This window comes from Drosophila miranda, chromosome 2 (genome assembly GCF_003369915.1).
Source record: "Drosophila miranda strain MSH22 chromosome 2, D.miranda_PacBio2.1, whole genome shotgun sequence".
Lineage (NCBI taxonomy): Eukaryota > Metazoa > Arthropoda > Insecta > Diptera > Drosophilidae > Drosophila > Drosophila miranda.
In genome coordinates, this window is record NC_046675.1 from 17,690,736 (window position 1) to 17,707,046 (window position 16,311).

At 44.3% G+C, this 16,311-nt stretch overlaps 4 protein-coding genes across 4 annotated transcripts; 1 reads left to right on the forward strand and 3 right to left on the reverse strand.

The window, feature by feature from the left end:
- Nucleotides 1–385: 385 nt before the first annotated feature.
- On the reverse strand, nt 386–745 carry LOC117186922. The gene has a single exon (XM_033388261.1). The coding sequence runs from the start codon at nt 743–745 to the stop codon at nt 386–388; it is 360 nt and encodes a 119-aa protein (XP_033244152.1).
- Nucleotides 746–1,416: 671 nt separating this feature from the next.
- On the reverse strand, nt 1,417–1,907 carry LOC108155487 (glycine-rich RNA-binding protein). The gene has a single exon (XM_017286313.2). It carries the CDS (start codon nt 1,868–1,870, stop codon nt 1,511–1,513), a length of 360 nt encoding a protein of 119 aa, XP_017141802.1. The 5' UTR covers nt 1,871–1,907; the 3' UTR covers nt 1,417–1,510.
- Nucleotides 1,908–5,028: 3,121 nt separating this feature from the next.
- Nucleotides 5,029–5,594, reverse strand: LOC108155486 (keratin, type II cytoskeletal 2 epidermal). The gene has a single exon (XM_017286312.2). The coding sequence runs from the start codon at nt 5,535–5,537 to the stop codon at nt 5,175–5,177; it is 363 nt and encodes a 120-aa protein (XP_017141801.1). The 5' UTR covers nt 5,538–5,594; the 3' UTR covers nt 5,029–5,174.
- Nucleotides 5,595–10,910: 5,316 nt separating this feature from the next.
- On the forward strand, nt 10,911–11,502 carry LOC108155485 (prisilkin-39). Its single transcript, XM_017286311.2, has one exon. It carries the CDS (start codon nt 11,055–11,057, stop codon nt 11,427–11,429), a length of 375 nt encoding a protein of 124 aa, XP_017141800.1. The 5' UTR covers nt 10,911–11,054; the 3' UTR covers nt 11,430–11,502.
- The last annotated feature ends 4,809 nt before the right edge of the window (nt 11,503–16,311 follow it).

A 16,311-nucleotide genomic window follows, 5' to 3' on the forward strand; every position in this document is an offset into this window, starting at 1 on the left:
CAAGTCCTGGGCGGCACCCGCTCGTTTGTTCATTCGCTTTTTTCCCACGTAATTAAAACTTGAAACGCATATGAATTAGAAAATAAAAAAGAGAGCAGAATAAAATGCGAGAACGCGACCCGGAATGGAGCCATTTCATGCTACAGAATGACATCCTGTTCCCGCAGTCTGACATCGTTAACATCGCTGATTAAGTTTTCTTGTCCTGTTCTCTGTCTGCCCGTCTGCCCGTCAGTCAACGTGATTTGAAATGAAATTTTTATAATTTCTGCACCACCCCTTGGGAGCAACCCCTTTCACATAAGCTTTACTCCCAGAATCTACTTTCGTCAATTCTTTGCTTTATTGCCGCTTCATCGTCATTGAGAACAGAACTTGCTGGACCTCAGCGACCATAGAAGCCGCCAGGGAAGCGTCCAGCATATCTTCGGCCAGGGGGACCGCCATAGACGGGCCCGCAATAGGGACCCCCGCAATAGGGACCCCCGCGATAGGGGTCAAAGCGGTCTCGTCCTTGCCTTCCTCCAAAAGCACCCAAGCCGACTGCAAATCCTCCAACTTGACGCCGCACCCGGTCCCCTGTGACATCTACATCAACATCTCCTCCTTCTGCCAGTAGGTGCTGTGGCTGCAGTTGCTGCTCCTCCGCCTTTGGCATTAGTGCTGCATCGCCTTCCGCCAGAGCATCCCTCACAAAGACAGCCAGCAAGGCTGCAGAAACTACCAGACAAAGTATGGAACGCATCTTAGTACTTGAATGTCGTTCTGGATCATGCCTGTCCCTATTTATAGGAATTGTCCAGACCCGATCTTAACAGCACAAACAAGTTTTGGTCTAAGTAAAGCAATTAAAGCCGCGGCTGATTTGTGTATGCAGGGAGATATTCCCTTTGGAATGCCTTCCCCGCAGCTAACTGTTAAGATGTTTTACCACATACGAGTACAGCCATGCAGCCTGTAAAGGCACATATCAATTGTCTACCAAATATACCCTTCTAACATATTGTGTCACTATCCAGAAGTTGTTTTTTCATGACCGCTGTCTGGGTTTCAGGTAAAAGGTCATTCGGGGCCTTCAGACTCGAGGACCTTCGTCGCAAAGTCTGCCTTCGATGCTGATCCGCACCTTCTCTAACGTAGATGAATCTCCTCTACCTTCACCAAAGTGATTTACCCTACTCGTATCTAGATCCCCGGCCAGAACTCCATTAGCTTCTGTGACATCTTCCGCCAAAGGCAACGCACAGAAAAGGTAATGGCACCCATCCAATGGATCCACTGGCTGAGTACCTTGAAATCACAATATAACACGATATGTACGACACTGAATACCTATTAGATTACCTTTTACAAGGTGGAGATGACTCCACACGAGTATGCGAGTCGCGAGCCTTGTCAGAACAAACAGGTTTAGCACTTGGTAGGGTAATTAGAGCAGTAGCTCGCGGTGATTTATTAGCAGCTAATCCAGGTCTGATCATATCACATATGCACATTAAATGAATAACACTTAGCCGAAAAAGGGGCCTCCAAAGAAGGGCGGGGGCGGGGGAGGATAGAAGCCGCCAAAACCACCGCCGAATCCGCGCCTGCGGAACCCACCGCCGCCATAGCCGCCGCCATAGCCGCCGCCGCCGAATCGTCTCCTCCCGCCGCCAAAGCCGCCTCGTCTGCCGTAGCCAAATTGCCTGGCCAGGCGCACTGCCGGCATCTCCTGCTGCTCTGTTCCCTGATTTACATCCGCCAAAGTCAGTTGCTTCACATCCGCCTCAGCTGCCGCCTCCTGTGCCAGGGATTGGGACTGCGCCAGGGCTAGGGCCAGAACCAGGCCGACACTTAGCACTAATAGATTCAAGTGGTGTACGCGCATTGCTGTTTACTTTCGCTTCGTTGGGGGCTCACTTCTCTAAAACAGAGCTGAGCGCTGGCCTAGGCCTTTATATACCCATTGCCAGGCCCTCCTAGATGACTGGGGGTTCTAAACGAGTTGTGCTGACGACCTTAAGCAATTAAATTTCCTGGGCATAATCGAATGGCGAAGAAAACCCCCGAAATCAAGAGCCCCGGGCAGATAGACGCAACAAACAGAAATTAAGCACGCAAAAAATAAGAATATCAAAATCATTTTTACACAACAAAAACTACCTGTTCCCCCTTTATCCCCAACCACTCTAACACCCAGATTCTCGCTTCGTTCGCTTCTAATTATGTTTGACCCGCGGGGGGAGTATCGAGCCCTAGGAACTTTTTAATGAAGTCTCTTTCGAGACATACCCTACGATCTTCAAGTGGAAATATTTCAGTTCTTTGGCTCTCAGAACTACTCAACAATATCCTTATGTACGTTAGTGCTTAAAGATATTGAAGCAGTTGAAAGTTCTGCGACAGTATTGTATTTTCTAAACTGTTTCCAACTGCGAACTCCTACGCTTGAAACTACGCTCCAACAAAAAGGTATTCAGAATGTTCATGAGCATCATTAGCCAACTCGTAAAGTTCTCTTTTTGCCTTGAATATAAGTTTCGAAAACAAAAACATCAGCTTTGGAAAACATCTAAACAGAAATACACAACCTGGTAATATTATATCCAGTATTTAAACATGTACTAGATTCGAGTGTCTCAGCCAATTAATCAAAGATTTGTTTTATTCGTAATGAATATTTAGGAGATCACAAAGTCCCCCGAAAAACAGGGAAGCAAGTAAATCGGACACATTCTATTCCTCTTTTTCAGATGGCCCTCGAATAACTTCGATTTTTCTGATCGACTTGACAGTTGACAGATTATTCTTTTGCGTCATCGTTTGAGAACTAAAAATTAAAACAAATTTTGTACTAGGCAGATTGCTCATAAAAAATATTTGACAGCTAAGACAGGTATACACACTATCACAATAAGTATCCGAATTTGAAAATAATTGATTAAGCCAAAAGAATGAAAATGATAATATGATAGCCAATGCTAGGGTGTTTTCTTTGAATTAACGAACAAGGTTTACCCCCAAATCTTAGCTCCAACGAACTCTGAAACACAAAGATTAGTCTTTTAACCTATTTGCTTCAAGATAGTTATTCATATATATCTCTCCATCGGAGAGATTTCAAATTTACATAATAGAAACATATGCTCCATATTAGGAGGTTGCAGAACTGAAATCCCGTACCTCCCAACTGGAGAAGAGTATTTTGTGCTTCTATTTTATATGTCATGAACTGAATGTACTATATACCCACTCGCATGAGTCATTTTGTTGGGGATATATAAATACGAGTAAGCTCTGTGGGTAAACAGTTTGACGCAATTCAGATGGCGAGAGAACAGGTAAGCCATCTCTAATCCAATTAAATATATATTCATACATATGTGGGTATATATGTATCTATATATATATATGTATATATGTATGTCTACGTGAATATGTTATTTTATTTGTCGGCATCTAATGCTCATTAAGAGATTTCGTAAGCACTGGCCACATGTGAGCTGTTTACAATTTTGAGAAGCCGCCCCGAGCGCTGCCCAAACGATACGTATTTATAAGCCATAAATAACGTGCAAACAAAAACCTGCCACAAACAACAAGTATACGCCCGGTGGGGCCAGGGCAGGCCTGGGCCCCAGGACCTTCCTCTGGCAATGTTGTGGCAGCAGCCGCAGCGACAACAACAGCAATAGTAACAACATCGCGGCCAAATTATAAGGCTATAAAAGGCAATAAAAAAACTTTGCGATATCAAATTACAACGCCCTCATAAAGTTATAAAAGTTTCGAGCGTATCAAACAAAGCACGTTCCGCCCCGCCCCCCCCTGCTCATGCTCCTGCCCACCTCGCCTGATCCCCTTTCCGACCGCCCTCTTTGGGGAACAGGCCTAATATTTTCAATAACAAATCAATCAGCTGCGGCTGCTGCCTCGACGGTCAACATGGATAATCAGTTCGAGCGGCTTTTACCCCTCCTCTCCGGATCCTGTGAGGGATGCTGCCAGCTGCCAGCAGCTTGGGCGAGGGCGTGGGCGAGGGCGACTGTGTGAGAATTGGCATCGATAGGGTCCAGAGTGGGCGGGCGTATTTTTGAAGGTGCCGTAGATTTATTGAGACACGATTTCGATAAGAACAGCGCTATTAAAATGGCCAAAAGCAGAAGAAATGAGATGAAACAGAGGCTCATCGAAGCATGAATACTCTACTCTACTCTTCAGTTCTCTAAGGATCTAAGCTATGAAAATCTGCGATTTTGTTGTTGTATCTTACATACATAAGCAGCGATCAAATTATAATCCACTGAGTCAGTTTGTCGTTATTACTTCATTAATAATTATAATTCAGATTCCGACTGCGACATGTGGGACGGTGCATATTTCAAGAACCTATATTGCAACTTGCTACAGCATCAATCATGAATATTTAGGTCTCCCCGCCCAAAGTGTCAACATAATTGCTCCTCAACAACGCACCGAGTATATCCCGTGAAAGTGTAGACTAACAAGGCCCGTTGCAAGACTGCGTTTCGATAGCAAGAAATTTTTCTCTTGGCAAAAATGGGAAAACGAACAAAGTCGCGGACGCGGGCGAAGGCGAAGGCAAAAAAAACGAAAACTTTTATCAATGTTGGCGTATGGCTCTTCCATGGCTGTGTGGGTGTATGGGTGCCCTCCACACTAAGGTCAAGGGATAACAAAAGGCGTAAATTTAAAGCCCAGTTAATTTTTTAACAATAAAGGGCGCTTGTCAAGGCGAAATTTTACAGCAAACGTTTAATCTTAAACGACTTAGGGGCCTAAGAAGGGAGAAGACGAGATTGGAAAGACGGATAGGACCCGCCAGTGGCAGCATCAGCAGCACCAGCAGCTCCAGCAGCTGGGAGGAATGGATTGCTTTGTTATAAATAGGAAAAGCAAACGAGAAAAGAAGGAATTAAATGCTTCCTCTGCTAAACAATGGAGGAGCGTGGGGCAGCAATGGATCTGCCAATCACTGGGAAAGCTTCTGTTGATGAGAGAGCGGCAATGCAGATGACAAGGAAATTAAGTGAGCCAAAGAGCAGGCAGATGTATTTCGAACTCAATTAAAACGTGCTCGATTGCACTATGATTTCACATTCTATTCTATTTGTAGGCTATAACACTAGTCAGTCACGTCACGGATTGTGATGCTGGTGGGGTGTTTGTATTTAGCGACCATAGCCAAAGCCACCTCCTGGTCCTCCGCCAAAGCCGCCACCGGGCCCGCCGAAACCACCGCCGCCGAAGCCACCTCCAGGTCCTCCGCCAAAGCCGCCACCGGGCCCGCCGAAACCACCGCCGCCAAAGCCGCCTCCTGGTCGACCGCCGAAACCACCGCCGCCAAAACCTCCTCCTGGTCTTCCTCCGAAGCCCCCGCCTTGTCCTCCAAATCCTCCGAATTGACGGGCCTGACGCACAGAGACAGGCTCTGAGACACCTGCATCCACATCGAGCAGCGTAGTGGCCGCGTTGGTGCTGGCGACCAGGGCAAGGACGAGGGCCGCCAGGGCGAGGCAAATAAATGTGCGCATTTTGGAGAAACTTCTTTCACTAATCACCGCCAAAGTTAAAGCGGCTTCTATGGAGACCCAACCCCGTGGCCGGCCAATTTATATGATTTGGGATCTATCGACTCGCGAGAGCGGCAGCGGCAGCAAATAAAAGCTGAAGTGGTTCGACCGGGCCCGGGCATCAGCAGCATCAAAGTTGTGAGTGGTTCGCCATCTGAAATGAATACTCGGGGCAGAGCGATTCGTGTTAACTGGCACTGACTAAGCGGGGCAAGCCAGCAATACGTATAAGAGAAGGAGATCAAACACACAGAGAGCGGCGCAGCAATGTCAATAGGCATAGTCATGGACAGTAGCAAAAGCCATAATAATAACCAAAACCTATTAGGCAACAAAACAGAGAAGAGGCAAAGTTTTAGCCAGGGCCAAAAGGAGACTTACAGCATCTGCCAAGTGGCCCGTTCGAGGTGTTTCTTCTCCTCCACCCCACCCCACCCCATGCCTCCCTCTCCACTCCATCTGTCTAGCCAGAAGCTGTCCAAATGCGCAAAACATTCAAGTTCCAGATCGATAGACAAGTGGCCAAGTGGCCAAGTGTGCAAATGTGAGCTGCCGGGAACCACCGCCCCAAGTGGAGCTCTCCTTCATCTTTCAGATTTCGTAACGCTTTTTGTTTGCATTGTTTCTGTATTTCTGATTGTCTGACTTAATTAAAATCTAGGCAATACAGTAACAGCTCAAGCAACTGGTTGTTATTCAAATGCCATCTCTGTTTTCGTTTTCGTATTCGATTCCGTTTACATTTGGACTGGCTCTGACTCATCCCGGTTATTGGGTTATTCAGTGGCTAGCACATGCTTAAGAAGCGTCTACCTAGCCATCTAGGAGGCTTTTGCATAATAAACAGCCGCATTTAAATGGGCTGTGGAAATAACTAGCTATTGAAAGGCACCTGCACTGATAAGATCTTATTAAGACGTCAATTATTTTTGAACTTCCAAATCAGTGTCGGCTAGAAATAATTGAATTTATCACCAATCAACCAAACAATATGATTTTCATAATTAACAATTTAAAAACAAACATAGCACTTCCGTAACTTAAAACTTTACATGCATAAAATATACTATGTTCGCAGTTTCGAGTAATGCGTAATCTTGCTTTTGAATTAAATTTTGTTTATTTTTCGGCAACCTGTTGGGTGAATGGAGTCCCATTTAATCATCAAATTCACATAGGTCTTTTGCAGGTCCAATCAATAATAAATGTAATAAAAATCATAAAATAGTAGGGAACATAACTAACAATAGCTCATAATAAAATATTAAAACACTCTTATAGTCTGCTTTTTGTAAATTTTTCAGAACTTGACTTTAAGAGCCTTAATACTAGATATTTTTAAAAATTATACGACTATCTGTGTCTCTGAGAGAATACTTTTAAGCAAGATATAAGTAAAATTTGATTAGCATAGGTAAATAAAATAAAATCAAATTGGGTCCGGTTTTTGCCCCATTTAAAAAAAAAAAAAGGTTTATGAATTCCCCAATAAGCATCTTGGATCTAACCTTAGTCAGAAGTCAGACAAAATTGAAGTGCAAAAGTAACAAATATAGATATGCTAAAAAGTCTAACGGCAGACGATTATTAAAACGAGGGGGAACTTTGTGAGTTGTTGCGGAGACCGCAACTCTACATTTATACCCGACACATAGTCAGTATGGGTACATTGAGCGACAATGTGTGCGTGCGGGAGAGACAGAAAACGTGTCTGAACATGTCGTCGGGCGCTGCATAGCGACTGAAAATTAATTTGTTCCTTTTGGCTATAAAAATGATCCGATCTGATCCAGATTCAGCCATCTCATAGATACGGTCATTCTCTATGATTGTGCGTTTTTAATTTTCTCGTATCTTCAATATTGTGGAGGCCACAGATTTTCGATTGTTGTGGTGGCGGAAGGGTGTAGGGCGAAATTTTGAAATACACTGGCTATAATAATAACACGATCTGGTTAAGATTCTGCAGTCTATAGTCATTCTCTACGATTCTGCGTCCCTTGTGGGGGCATAAGGGGGTGGGGCGAAGTTTTTAAATACACTTGCAGCAGTGACATATCACAGAATTCTTGATACAAAATGTTGTTGCTCTAGCTGTTATAGTCTCTGAGCACTAGGCGCTGATAGGGACGGACAGACAGACAGGGCTAAATCGACTCGGCTATTGATGCTGATCAAGAATATATATACCTTATGGGGTCGGAAACACTTCCATCTTTATACCCCTATACTCATTTTGAATATTGGGTATACAAAATATTAAATTGAAGTCGCTATGTTTAAATTATGAATAAATGCCACAAACGAATTTCTTTCCCACAGTGCAGTGAAAGTCCATCATGGGTGAAGTAAACATCCTACAATTCACAAATTTGTATTCTCTTAATTATCGTTTCTCTTAAGCTGCATTGACGTCATACTATAGAGTATTACATACCGCTCACAATCACTGCATGCTTTTTCGAAAAGTTATAGTATAAATATTGATGGTATCACTCTCTTTAATTGAAATGTAATGCGCAACGACGATTAGCCTGTATGCACTCATCATGGAGAATTATATGCAGAAAAGCTTAAATGATACGATAGCCTTAACAAGATCCAAGGGTCATGCTGTGATGCTCTGAGAGAAATAATTAAGAAAATGGTCATGTCACATACCGTGAGATTGGGGCATAGACATTAGTATGGATGTATTAGTATTATCACTCAACTCATTTCCTTACATATAACATAGCTTCCCCCCCTGCCCAACAGCTGGGTATAATAAATATAGCGGCAGAAAAATAGCGAAAGTTTTGCGGCGGTGATAGCGACAGCGAGATTTAGCGACTAGTCAGTCGAGCGATTGAAGACGCGGCGACGGTTTAAAAGTGTGGCAGATTGGAGATCGATTGTGCAAATTGTATATCAAGACTGCATTCAAGGGCGGACGTTCCTTAATGCAGTAATGCAAGCGAGAGCGCGACAGATCGACAGAAGAAAGATACAGAAGGCGAAAGAATAATGCGAGAGAACGGCTGCATATGCATATGCATATACATTTATGTAAATCTATAATCTATGGATTATTGTCTAATTTTGGGCTGCGTAATACAATATAAACTTTTCTTTAAACTTTTAAACTAAACACACAAAACTGAAAAGGGAAGCAAATGTACAACTCATGATCAAGTATGGCCTGTAAAAAAAATACAAAAATTAATGCCTTCGCTGCTCGAACAGGACAGGCCTGTTTACTTGTAGGTTGTTTTTGCACACAAGTAATTATGCATAATTAATATTTAAAGTCAGCTAAATTGCCGCAGAGAGCAGGTCAAGTACCCGTAAATCATAATGTTCTGATGTACTCATTAAAGGGAAAATTGCGTTTTTTGTTGTTAAATAATTGTGTGTACAGGTAGTACGAGTATGCTGTCAAACTTTTGCAACGTGATTCGACATTAAATTAATTAAAAAGAATTTTTTGTGTAAGGCATCCATATCCATACCTTATGCTTTTTGGCGCATATCTGGGCATCGACAAGCTCTTAAAAATACAAAACTTTAAATGCCCTTTTTGCCGATTCTGGCGAAAGATTGAAAATGTTCATTAAAAGATGTGTAAATTTGAATTCCCAAATAAATCTGATTTAATTGGATGCGTTTATAGATGGCTGAATTTTCTTCGACTCTTTTTAAAACTACACCCCGTTGGCGGCTGGTCTATCTCATATTTAGGTGTAACCTAAGGTCATAAAGGGTGCATCTTCTGGATGGCTAAGTTTTTTTTGCGTTCACTTCGGGTAGACAGAAAAACTTCTTGAAAAAAAGCTTGACCCTCAACCCATTCCCAAAATCGCATATTTATGCTGGTCCGGAAGTTTCAGCATTCGCATCAAAACGTGAATGAATTACCTGGCGAGGACCCGAACATCTGACCGTCGGCTGCGCTGGCGCCAATGTAAATTAGTAATTTAACTAATCGCCAACTGGTTTTTGGAGAACTGGAGAATATATTTTTGTCTGCTGGTCCCTTCCTGCTCCCGCTCCTGCTTCTGCTGCCGCACCTCTGCTGATTATGACAATCGTCAAAGTCAAAGTAGTTTTTCGGCGGCTGTGGCCGAGTAAAAAATGTATTTTTAATTTATGCCGAGGCTGTTGGTTTTTTCCGCGCGTTTTTTGTTGCACTCTCTGGGAAATTTATGCGGAAGTTTACACCATCCACTGGATCGCTGTACTGCTAGTGGGACTGAAGACTGGGGACTGGGTAGCACGGCAGGAGGATGTTGAATCTGAAAATGTGCATCGTTTTGACGTTGACATCGTTAATTGACCCAGTTTCTGGACTGGCTAAAAGCGTTTAAATTTGAATAAGCAAATTTGGGCAGCGAAATGGAGCGATTTCCCCATCGCCCTGCCACAACGAAAGCTTTGCATAAATGAATTAAAATGCCGCAGCTCTGGCTTTGGATTAGACTTAGGATTTGCCGATTCGCAATTTGCCAAAACACATGCGGCAAAACCGCAATAAGGCAATGGAGAGCTATAGAGCGATAGAGCCGAGGCGCTTCAGAGTTATAGAGCCATAGAGCCGAGGCGCTTGAGAGTTATACAGCGATTGAGCCATCGAGCTATAGAGCGATAGAGCCATCGAGCATTGTTAATGGCCAGCCAGCGCTCATAAAACAAACAGCGTGCCAAACAAAGCCAAACAAACATACAGACAAACAGACACACAAGCCGGCAAACTGGCAAACTGGCAAACTGGCCGAAACGGGCAAACAACCAGAACAACAACCAACAGCAATTCACACTTACGCACCCAAAGCCAAAGTTGGAGGAGGCGTCGCTTATGACGTGTGCCGGAATCTGAATGTGAATGTGGTGGGCCTGGAATGAGAGAGGAATGAGGATGAGAGGCTCGCCAGGTCAATAGCATAACTAACCTTCGAATGAAATTAGCACATTTACACAGCTTAGCCGACCACAGCCACAGCCCGGTCGAAGTTCGGCCGCCGCAGAGTGAAATGCTTTGCTCTTTAAACCGCCGTACACCTGGCCATTCGATTCCATGAACGCCACTTAGCGCGCGACCCAATGGCCACGGCGATTCAGCGAGAGCTGCGAACTGAGAGCAAGTGCCTGGATAGGCATACGTATATGAATTAGCTTTTTGTTCCCCTTTGGCCGCACTCGCATATTTTAATAGTTTGTTTTATGACATTTACATTAGCGTCTCATTTTGCTAACAAGCAGCAGGGAAACAGCAGAGCCGAGGTAGCAGGAAAAAAAGAAAACAAAAGTTTCTATTTTATGCCCAAAGTTCTAGGCTATAAATGCGCCGGGCCAGACCTGCCCAGGTCACAGTTTGCCTCACAGCATCCACCCAGACGGCACACGGAACACGGAGCACGCAGCAAGCAGCACGGAGTACGCGGACACACCTAAAAACCCACTGATAAAGTCAAACAACCAGTTCAAGGAGTCATAAGGATAATGCGTAGCTGGCTTTTATTGGGATTATATGCGCTGCTAATCGCCGCAACAGTTGGCCAGCCGCTGGAGCAGAATGCGCCTGCCGAGACGGAGGGATCAGAGCGAGGAGAGCGCGTGAGTCGCCAAATTGGCTATCCATATAGCTACGGAGGATATGGGGGCTACGGAGGATATGGAGCCGGTATGCGCTATCCTTATTATCCTTATGGCAATCTATACGGCTCCAGCAGCCTGGGGCTGGCGGGCAGCGGATATTATGGTCGTCCTTATGGTTATGGCAATGGCTATAATATTGGATATCCGCTCATTGGCGGCTTTGGTGCTACTGCCGGAGGCATCTACGGCGGTGGTGCACCATTCGCCCCATTCGCTTAAGAACCAAAAAAGTACAAATAGAAACGAAAACACTTGACAGAATCCCAGTAAAGAGAAAACTACTAAAACCCAACCACTCAACGCAGATGTTTCACTTTGATAGCCGCGTTTTCTGGTCTGGCACCCGTGCTTATTTGCTCTGTGTCCTGCACTCCTTTGACACGCTTAATTGCTATGCGATTCAAAACGATTATCGCTTTCATTCATTAAAATCATGTGTGGCGTACCTCATTATTTGCACAGCTCAGCTCAACGTTAAACAGAGTGCACTCCGGCTGGCAGGGTGCCCGAGCGCCTGCTGGGTGAGAAGCTTAAGCAAATAGCCAGCCAGCGTCGGAGCCGGGCAGCATGTCCACGCAGACAGGAAGAGCTGGCTTCTTTTTAGATTTTAATTGCCGATACTGCACGATAAGCACTGCACCCGTACACTCACAGCCAGGCCAAGTCTTCCGGCTGCCGTTGCCGGCGAGCAGCCGACCAAAGTGTCCAAGTGCCATTTAATTAGTGTGTGACTTTTAAACAACTTGCGTTGCTCATACGCCCCGTTGCACTCACAGCACAACCAACTTCCAGCTGCCGACTGTCGACTGCCGCCCGCTTCCGCTTCCGTTTCGCTCAGTGTAGGCAAACACACACTGGTCTGCTCAGACAGACAGACACAAGCAACAGGATACCAGGGACTGACTTGGCAGAATGGGCACGGGGCACATGTCCAATGCCCTAACAAGCTACGTGAGCATGAATTATTCTTTCAATTATCGGCTTGAAGGCTGCAAGAACTGCAATCGTCTGGAGTCGGGAAAACCAGAAAACCTCAATTGATGGTAAGGCTCCTCGATTTTTCGACTTCCTCAGAAAATATCAAGGATTATATCGATATTCTGCATTTAGAAATACTTAAAAGCTGAGTGGATTATGTCAGGGTTAGATACAGGACGATTAGGCAGTACCTTTTATACATTTGGAGCAATGTCAAGAAAGAAAGATTTTAAAAACTGTGAAGTTTTCATAAGATTAAAATTGTAGTCCAAGAACAAGTAACTGTATATTAACTATATTAATATATTAACTATATATATGTATATATGGGTAAGTATATTTCCTTTTAGAGATTGTTCTCTTGCTATAAGCTCAACTCCAAATGGATCCTCCAGTCTATCGACCCGCATCCGAAAGCTCATCATTTGACAAGTTGGCTTTGACAGTCCTTAGACAAATACGGAGTGTGTCCACCCGTCCTTTCCGCTCTTCTCCGCAGCCGGACTCTGATTGCGCTTCTACTTGGTGCCGATTATCTTTTAATGTCTCTGCGGGCACACGCCGCCAGGGCCCGTACCCGTACCCGGATCATACAAGCGATAACCCAGCCCATTCATTGAATTTTCAGCTTTTCATGCGCTCACTCAGCCTTTCAGGGGGCTTCGCTTTTAATTTTGCCATTGCTATTGCATTCGCAATTGCTGTAGCCGCTTCTATTGCTCCCTCTGTGATGTGGATGTTGCAGTCGCTGTGTTTAAAATGGCAATCAGATAACACCTTCTTTTTTGCCCAGATCTGCTCTGCTCTGCTCTGCTCTGTTCTGTGCAACTCCACTCCGGTCCCGGTCCCGGTCCATTCAAAGCGGGCGAGAGCGGTTGACGTGGCTGCTGCACTGAAAATATATTTGCTTTTTATGCGTAGTTGGTCAGGCGGTGACGGCGACGGCGACGGCGAAGGGAGGGTGTGCCAGTACCAGTGCCAGTGCCAGTGCCGTAGACATGGTGGCTAAAACTGAAATACCGTGCCTCACTGACTGACTGACTGACTGAGTGACTGAGTCAGTGTGGGGGGCTGGGGCTGACTCTGAATGGGGCATAAGCTTTATACATTTTTACGCTTTGTGGCCTCTACTGTGCTATGCTATGCTATGCTATGCTATTTGCATGTGTATCTGCTCAAAGTAGCGTAAAATAAAAAACGTCGACACTTGAAGCCGAAGCCTTTGAGTGCTGGGGGTGTGGAACGGTCCGGTCCGTCCGTGTTGAAGCGTGAAATAAAAAGGAAAGCGAAGGAAAATATAAATACAGCAAGCAAAACGACTGGTATGAGCACATCACATGCACAGCTTGGCCGCCTGAAAAAGGACTTCGCCTAAAGTGGGAGATCTCTGGTTTTTTCCAAGATCTGTCCATCAAAATGGCGCATTAAGAAAAGGACACTAAGGCCCTCAACTGACGGCCACGCCAGAAACAAACGGCAGGGGAGTGAGAGACCCTGTCCCCATCCCAATCCAGTGAAGGTGCGGCTGTGGTGAAGCCGCAACCAAAATACCTTCGTACCCTTTCATCAGCAAAGTGCCCGAGCAACAGTTGTGCCTAGTTTTGAAAAGGACTCGGGCTGACCAAAGGAGAGCTCCGCCTTGCTCCACTCTTCTACCTCATTTTACACTGCTCGTAGACCCTGGATCATCCCCACACTCGTCCCAGGCCAGGCCGCAAGCTCCTAGCCAAACAGTTTAAAGCGCATTAAACCTATCTGATGGTAAGACGCTGGCGTCTGTGTACACAGCCTGGAGCTGTGATGGGCGATGGGTGATTGCTGATGGAGCCACTTGGCTTATCAATGCATTTTAAACGAGCCGCTCGTAAGCTATGGATGTACGTCGCTGCTCAAATTAATGACAAATTAATATTAACAAAGCAATCTACCACCACCCCAGCACCAGCACCAGCCCCAAACAAAACCCCAACCCCAACAACATCAACAACAAGAACAGGGACAAATGCCAGAGGCACTCCCACTGATTTGCCTAGAATGTTACTTAATTGGAACTTAATGTCCCTCGAATTGTTTACGAACACGAGCCATGGGCGGTGGAACGGGTGACGGGCGACGGGCGACGGGCGACGGGTGACGGAATGGGCCACACGGACATCAGGCGGACGGTCGGTCCGAAGATACATCCAAGTGGCGACAGCTTTGAGCTACACTTCAAAATGTTACCCGGGCGGGGCGAAAGAAAAATGCGTTTTAAAGTGACACTTGATGTAGGTAATGTGACAGCGGAACAACCCGACGAGAGGAGCGGAATAAAACGGCATAAAACGGGATAAAATGAAATAAAATACCAAAACAGCCCAATTTTTTCGCCCTCGGACTAGTCAATACTCTGCGAATGTTTGGGTTTGGGAATAAAGGTTATTCTTAATTCCTCGAGCAAACGATATTGTAGAGTGGTGGCCGGTGACTTGGGTATCGTTTACAAAACACCTGCCGGCTTGTTATAAATATAATTTAATTTATTTTGATTTAATCGTATGATTTAATTTTAGTCTCAATAATTAAGGTTGTTTAGATTCTATAGGATACAAAATTCGAATTCTTTAATTTTTGTTGCGGGTTTCAATATACTTCAAAATAATATGGAATAAACGGCTGGAATCAATGAAACCCTTCTGAACTCTTCTATATCATAAATCAGTGGAATATGCTTCGAAGTCCACATCAAACATCTACATCTATTATTACAGTTTTTGTATAGCATTTTCCAGTCTATGACGGTATTTTTATTTTATTATTAACATTCAAAAGCTGAAATTTAGTCATTTACCATTTGGATTACAAATTTACCTTTATAAATATTTCAATCTTGAAAATTAGAGTGTTTTCTGTGTACTTGATCGAATCAATGTTGAACTTTCTTTCTGCTTTGGTGCCCCAGATACTCGGATATTCTATACTTTACGTATGGCATTATGCCAATGGGCAACATAGCGCATTGTTGTCTGCAGCGTTCAAGGGTCTCGGCGAAATGAGAGTCTCCACAGATCCCAGGCTCCGGAGGCAGGGCTTTAATTTGCTCGCTCCATTTCCCCGCTCATCAGGCGGCGACTCCGCTGGCCGGCAGACATTATCTTAAGAGCTGCCCTCGCTCGCCCTACAATAAGTCCGGCCCCAGCTCCAACGCTAAGTCGCGTCCGTCCCGCGTTTACAGCTGCTCCAGCTGCAGAAATATGCAAATTGGAAGGCGTTTTAATAGATAAAGAGAAGAGGCGGCGTGCCGCGGCGGAGATGGCGACAGTGCCAGGCAGGACACGCAAAGGGCCAAAGACGAAAAAAGTACACCCGGCTCGCAATGGGGAAGAATGCGTGGAAAATGCGGAAAAAAACTGAGCTAAATGGAAGGCAGACATAATAATAGCTTTGGTGCATATTGTGAAGTGAAGTGTTCAAAGCTTATAATCTCATTTTCCCCGAGGGAATCAGTGGATTCGGATTCGGATTCGGTATCTTTAAAACGAATGCGGCTCAATCCGGACTTACATTTCCTTGCATTTACACACATTTCCAATATCGGTAAATCGATTAATCAAATGTTTACTTAAATCAGAAAATGGAAATTATAGTTTAAAAGTTTTAAGGACATAAATAAGGAATGATTACCTGGAATTTAAACATTAAATCATATGAAGTTTTATTTGACAAAGCAATAGTTTTAAAATAACAGGCACCGTCCTATGAAATCAGTTTAGAACCAAAAGCAAACTTTGAATTTATTTTTGTATGCCGAATGAGATAGGAGGAAAATATACACACTCAACATTAAATTCTAAGCATGAGGTCATTTTTCTTAAAAAATATTAATGTATCATTTTTAATCTTTTAGATATGTGTTTTCATTTATTTTAAAACCATATTTTCCAGTCTTATGCTCCCACTCCCTCACCTATATAACATTGAAATGCAATATTGCACAGAAGGCACCTTTACAATTCCATTCTAATACTGTGTATTTTCTCGTATACAGTTTCTGTAGGAGGATTAGGTTATTAGCCTTTACCGGTGTAAGTCTAAGGTCTTTTCGATTGCCAGCAGATCAACCGACACCGAAGAAAGTATATTG

Bases quoted from the DNA above. Each gene is read 5' to 3' on its own strand.
- LOC108155487 (XM_017286313.2), bottom strand. From the start codon at position 1,870: ATGCGCGTACACCACTTGAATCTATTAGTGCTAAGTGTCGGCCTGGTT.
- LOC108155486 (XM_017286312.2), bottom strand. From the start codon at position 5,537: ATGCGCACATTTATTTGCCTCGCCCTGGCGGCCCTCGTCCTTGCCCTG.
- LOC108155485 (XM_017286311.2), top strand. From the start codon at position 11,055: ATGCGTAGCTGGCTTTTATTGGGATTATATGCGCTGCTAATCGCCGCA.
- LOC117186922 (XM_033388261.1), bottom strand. From the start codon at position 745: ATGCGTTCCATACTTTGTCTGGTAGTTTCTGCAGCCTTGCTGGCTGTC.